Source organism: Danio rerio, chromosome 22 (assembly GCF_052040795.2).
Source record: "Danio rerio strain M-AB ecotype USA chromosome 22, GRCz13ab, whole genome shotgun sequence".
NCBI classification, from domain to species: domain Eukaryota; kingdom Metazoa; phylum Chordata; class Actinopteri; order Cypriniformes; family Danionidae; genus Danio; species Danio rerio.
Window position 1 is genome coordinate 19,669,175 of NC_141042.1, and position 6,738 is coordinate 19,675,912.

A 6,738-nucleotide genomic window follows, 5' to 3' on the forward strand; every position below is an offset into this window, starting at 1 on the left:
TGTCGTTAGATAAAGACAACAAGATGAATGAAATATCCCGTTTAATAAATATAGTGAGATTAGATCCAGCGGGAGATGCTTGATGAGATGTCCAACTAGCAGAGCTCTCATCTGGGTAGATGGGCTGCAGCGCTTGCCCGAGAGTGTCTGTGTGGTCACGTGATGTGCGTTTTCAGCGTTTTGGTGTGGACGGAGAGCAGTTCAGAAACGCTGGGTAAAACGCGAGTGTGGACGTGGATCGTTTTTATTCTAAAACGCCGTTTTAAAACTAAAATGCACTAGTATAAACGGGGCCTAAGACTGCTGCTCCTGTGAGCCGGCCCAGGAAAAGCGGATGAAAATGAATGAATTAATAAACACTTTCATACCATTCAGGTAGACATTTTAACCAAATTGTACCTTTGAGGCCCAAAAATATACCTTTTTTAGAAGGTACTGCCCCAGTGACAGATTTTGTACTTTTTAGGTCCAAAATTGACCTAACATTTGTCTAAAACAAACTTGAAAAAGTAAGTATACTTAAAAAAAAAAAAAAAAAAAAATTAAAGCTTGGCAATGAAGTGACTACTGATTCAGCAAGTAGATCTGGCAAATTGAGGCAGCTTTTTGAAGATTTTAATGTTTACGCTTAATCAGATGGTAAATGCTTTGTGACTGCAAACAAAATGACTGTCTAATTTATTTGAGAGATTTTGAACTTTTTCATCATCCAAATATGATTTTTTTCAATTTATATTAATGTGTGGTAAAACTTTATTTTGATGGTCCATATAGTAGACTGTCTGCTTAATATCTGTTGATAATGCTCCTTCAACAGGCATTTAACTGACTATAAGAAACATGCCAACTTACACTAACCCTAAGCCCAACCCAACAGTTTACTTATAATCTAATGGGAATTAGCTGGCATGATGCAATGTAATTTAAATTCAACAAACGCACCATCAAACTCAAGTATGACCAAATGTGCCATTTAGTTAACTAGACCAATGTTTCTCAACCACATTCTCGAGGGACCACCAGCTCTGCACATTTCCACATCTCCTTAACTAAACAAACCTGATTCAGAACATCAGCTCATTAGCACAGACTAAAAGATCAGTAATAGGTGTGACAGATGAAGGAGATATCCAAAACATGCAGTGTTGATGGTCTTCCAGGAACGTGGTTGAGAAACACTGATCTAGACCAATATTTCCCAACCCTGGTCCTTAAGGCACACCAACAGTGCATATTTTGGATGTCTCCCTTATCTGAACCATTCATTTTAGGAGTCTCTTCTAATGTTCTGATGAGTTGATTCAGGTGTGTTTGATTAAAAAGAGGTTGAAAATGTGTACTGTCAGTGTGCCTTTAGGAACAGGGTTGGGAAACACTAATCTAGACAAAATGGTAATTTGTATTTGACAGGATAACTGTCTTAAACAAAAACACAGCATGTACACATTTTGATTGTCACAACCAACACAGTTATAGTAGTGCCTCAACCCACTCTCTTCATTCGACTCATTGCAGGCCAGATACAACCCCAGCTGCAAGTTCAAAGAGCGGATTGAAGAGAACGGCTATAACACTTACGCCTCTCTGCGCTGGAAGCACAGGGGGAGGCAGATGTTTGTGTCACTGAACGGCCGAGGAAAACCCCGCAGAGGTCACAAAGCTAGACGGAGACACCCATCTACTCATTTCCTCCCAATGCTGCCCACATAGCCGGACACTTCATCATGAGCGACGCTATGCCATCAGCATTTGATGGGGACTTATTAAATGTTATTACATTCTGCTCTGTCTGTTGTTGTTTTTTTCCTGAGTACTGTCACACAGTACATTAACTTATTACTCTGTCTTCAGGCTCATCCTGTGACCCAGTAAAGACTTGAGCAAGGCTGTTATTTTGATGTATATACAGGTTGTGTATTAATGTTATTGTTGAGTTAACTAGGTCATTACCGCATTTGTTTTGTACTCCTGTTATGGCAGATTACTGACTCACATCACCAACCCAGTCTCATGTCAATATTTTTGCATCCCCAAAATTATACATTTCATGTAGTTTCCAGCTGAAATGAACATTAGAGAAAATAAAACTCCATAAAATGTATTGCTTTTCACACAAATTGTGATCATGGACCATTTTGTCCATTCATTGCAAAATATACTCTTAAAAATACGATTACTTCTCAACATAGGCTCATTCTGGAAACCTAGCCCTATATACATTTCTGGAGTTCACAAATTGTGTAGCTGGAGGAACATTTTGCTGCATTTCATCGTAAAAAAATACAAAAAAAAAAAAAAACGCTACAGGTGATCCTGTGATCCTTTTCATGCTTACCTCAAAATGAACGGCTTTCCCGCTGTTACCAGTTTGTCCAGTGGCTCGTCGTGTACGTTGGCACACTTGAGATGCAGAGCGAAGTTGACCGTGACGAAGGAGTTGAAGTCTGGTAAAAAACGACACCAGAAACCAGCTAAAACAAAAGCCAAAAAATAAAACAAGCAAGTAAAAAACAGGGTGAGAATGTGGTAAAATCTGAAAAGATGGTAAAAAAATCAGACTGCAGCGAGAGCTTTTCTTTATTAGAATTGCTTTTCAAAACGCTGTCGGTTGAGTTTGGGTAAGTGGGTGGGCGTTAGTCAATCAGTGCTTTAAAAAACACTATCGGTTGGGTTTAGGAAAGGTGGTGAGTGGGGGGGGGGGGCAGTCAGAAATGGCACTCATGAGAGAAATTTGAGTTCTCAAAAAGTGTACACAGTGGCCTCTCATTATACAAATACAAATAGACCATCAAAATAAAGTGTTGCCACACATTTATATAATTTGAATGACAAAAAAAAAAAAACATATTTGGCTGATGAAAAAGTTCAAAATCTCTCAAATAATTTAGACAGTCATTATGTTAGCAGTCACAAAATAATCACCTGATAAAGCAAAAGCTGCCTTAAATAACAGGGTGAGAATTTGGTAAAATCTGAATACATGGTAAAAAATCTGACTGCTGTCGGTTGAGTTCAGGGAAGTGGGTGGGTGTTGGTCAATAAGTGCTTTTAAAAACACTATTTGTTGGGTTTAGGAAAAGGGGTGGGTGGGGGTATCGTTCAGAAATGGCACTCATGAGAGAAATTTGAGATCTTAAACAGCGGGAAACATTCATTAAACATTCGCAAAAACAAAAACTGCAAAAAAATGCAGCTCCTGGGATATATTTGGTGCTCTCCAGAAATGTAAATAGGGGTACATTTTCAGAATGAACCTGGGTTGTTATTTATTGTCATTGATAGTTCCATAAAGAACTTTTAACGTTCATGTAATATTTTTGTTACAAAAAATGATTCTTTTAGTGGAAAAAAAAGATCATTTATATCATATAAAAAAAAATGGTTCTTTTAAGAACAATTCACTGAAAGTTGACTTCTGCCACATAAAACCAATCTGATTTAATTTCAGGGGGGAAATATGTCCAACAACATTTTTTTTATTGAGACTGGGCTGGACATCACAGTTGGTGATTGTGCAGTTTTAAAAAAGAAATGACTGAAACTGGTTGTTTGTCTACGTCCATTACATATATTTCAACATGAACTCTGAAGCTGTCAGTATGAAAACCTTTTTCACTATAAAAAAATATTTGTCCTCAAAATGTATTCATTCATTTATTTTTTGTGGTTAGAATGATTAAGTCTAATGAAACTCAGAAATTTCACATACTACGGATCCAAAACAAAAAGAAACCATCACAGAAGATTCACTGTGAATACCATTCATTGATCCAGTCATTAATTTATTTTCCTTCAGGTTATTCCCTTATATGTTTTACACAGCGGATGCTCACCCAGCTGCAATCCAGTACTGGGAAGCACCCATACACTCTTATTAACACATACTTGTACACTCCGGGCAATTTTGCTCATCCAGTTCACTTACACTGCATGTCTTTAGACTGTGGAGTAAACTGAAGCACCCGGAGGAAACCCACGCAAACACAGAAAGAAACATTCAAACACCACACAGAAATGCCAAATGTCTGTTCTTATTGTCACCTTAAAGGGATTGTTCACCCAAAACTGAAAATGCTATAATCATTTACTCACATTTTTTGTTTTTCTTGTTCCAAACCGGTTTGAGTTTCTTTATTCTGATAAGCACAAAAGAGGAAATTGTGAAGAAAGCTTAAAATATGCAAGCATAATTGTTTTTCTTAAACTATAGAACTCGATGGTTACAGGTTTTCACCTCATTTTTTTTCCCAAAATATCATTGTGCTCAACAGAAGAAAGTAGCTCATAAAGTTTTTGAACCACTTGAGTAGCCATTAATAATTGATTAAATATTTACTGTCTCTCGAGTGGTTCCCAACTTTTATCAGTTTCTTAATCAAGTTAATCAATTTTCATTTTGGGGTGAACTATCCCTTTAAGATATTTTAAAAATAGAACATTTCATATGTTTCAACATTTCTGATCTTCATTGTTCGCTTATGATGTTATTGTCTGAGTTTTGTCCTCAATAACCACAGTCTGCCCCATGTATGGGTGAGAATCTGGCTTCCTCCACGTGTCACTAACCACAACTGCATGTTCTGCCTACTAATGATCAACATCACCTGTTGAGTGGTTTTCCGTGGCAGAAAGTCCAAAGCTGCCGTCCAAAAAGGCAGAATTCTAGCCGCACTAATGGAAGCTTCATATGTTTAAGTCAAAACAGGGCTTTGCTTTCACCTGTTGCTGGCAGTCGCTAAAAAGCTCCGGAGACGTTTATACCCATCTTGCCTGTTAGTCAAAAAGTAAAAGGATTTTATTCACTGTGTGAAATGTTGGTTGACATTTTGTATCGGCATATGTTGAACAAGGCGATGAAAACTAATGGAGTATGCTGAGGTATATTCCGTTACAAGAGTGCTTTGGTTTATTAGCCTCATTGAATCTTGTCTTATTTGCAGGTTTAATGACAATAAAAACCCTTAATGCCACTACTACTGACATAATGATCCAACAAAACTTCATAATAGGGTCACACTTGGGCTGCAAAGCTTGGAAGACAGAGAAAAGCCCCATTCAGAAGGAAAATCATGCAGTGGAGTTGATGCTACAAAACACCCAAGAACAAAGAAACCATATAGGTTCGTTTGAAGAACCTACATATAAAGAACTTACATATAATGCAAGATGAGTTACTAAAGACATGTAAATGAACTCTTATAAACCAAAAATGGTACTTGATATGAGAGCATCTAAGGACTTATTTTCACCTTGTACTACAGTAAATGTGTGCTATAAACAAATCTATGCTATTTGCAACTTTTCGATTTAGTGGTTAATTCATATTAAGTTGTACAAATTCATTCATACATTTTAGTGTGATTTGCTCGTCCCATAATAAGGGCAAGGGTTAGAGCTGGGCTTTGGGGGCTTTTTAAAAACTATACATTTTCACAAAGAAAATCATATGAATTTATTTAAATTAGCCACTTTTCTGACTTTATGCAAAATAGTTACGTGAGCCTGATCAAACTGAATCACAAAACATGCACGCAGCCAATCAGCAGCAGTGTTGGGCATGTTAAAATAAAGAAGTATTTAGATTTAGTTACTAGTTACTTCTTACAAATAGCAACTGAGTTAGTAAATGAATTATTCATTCATTTATATTCTTTTCGGCTTAGTCCCTTTATTAATCCGGGGTCGCCACAGCGAAATGAACCGCCAACTTATCCAGCAAGTTTTTACGCAGTGGATGCCCTTCCAGCCGCAACCCATCTCTGTGAAACATCCACACACACACACATTCACACACACACACACACTACAGACAATTTAGCCAACCCATTTCACCTGTACCACATGTTTTTGGACTGTGGGGTAAACCGGAGCACCCGGAGGAAACACACGCGAGGGCAGGGAGAACATGCAAACTCCACACAGAAACACCAACTGAGCCAAGGTTCGAACCAGTGACCCAGTGACCTTGTAAGGCGACAGCACTACCTATTGTGCCACTGCCTCGCCCATAAATGAATTATAAATCTTGAATTGAATTATAATCTTTATAAAAGCAACCATTCAATTGGCAAAATTAGCTTTGTGTGCTCTAAACGTGTCACTTTAGATGACTTGTGTTTAGATCTCACAGAGAATTTTCCAGCCCGCTCTCACAAGTAAACCCCTTTTTTTTGTATTCTATGCATTATGTGGCTAATTCGTGCAAATTCATTCAATTTCATTAGTATGAAACATACAATGTTTTAAAAGGAGGTGTGTTTCCAAACCCCAACCCTAATCCTATACCTCATTAGGAGGATATGCAAATCATACTAAAATAAATGACTGAGATTAGGGCTGGGTAGGACGACAGACCTTTTCTTGAGCTTTACTTTGCACTACAATGACGATGATTGAAAGCTGCACTGAGATACCTTGAGATGGCATATTTTCCATTACATTAAAATAATTTTTTACATAAAATATTTGTTTTATGAAAATGCAAAAAAATAAAAAATACTGTTTAAAATATTATTTACAGGATATACAAGAGCTAGTTTATTTAATTTTATTTAACTAAATGTTATTTTCTACTTTTAATATGAAAACATTAAAAATAATTTATTTTGTTTCCAAAAGTGCAAGTTATTTATTTATATATTAAGTTTTAGGCAATGTGTGCTTTAATTTCAGTTATTATTTAATTTTCAGTAATAATAAATAAATAAATAAATAAATCATAGATAGTAGATAGTGTGT

General features: G+C 36.7%; 1 protein-coding gene across 1 annotated transcript in view; it reads left to right on the forward strand.

The window, feature by feature from the left end:
- fgf22 (fibroblast growth factor 22) overlaps nucleotides 1–1,710 on the forward strand; it is a 40,221-nt gene extending 38,511 nt beyond the window's left edge. The window contains 1 exon segment of the mRNA NM_001040095.1: nucleotides 1,516–1,710. Coding sequence (NP_001035184.1) covers nucleotides 1,516–1,710 — 195 coding nt within the window.
- The last annotated feature ends 5,028 nt before the right edge of the window (nucleotides 1,711–6,738 follow it).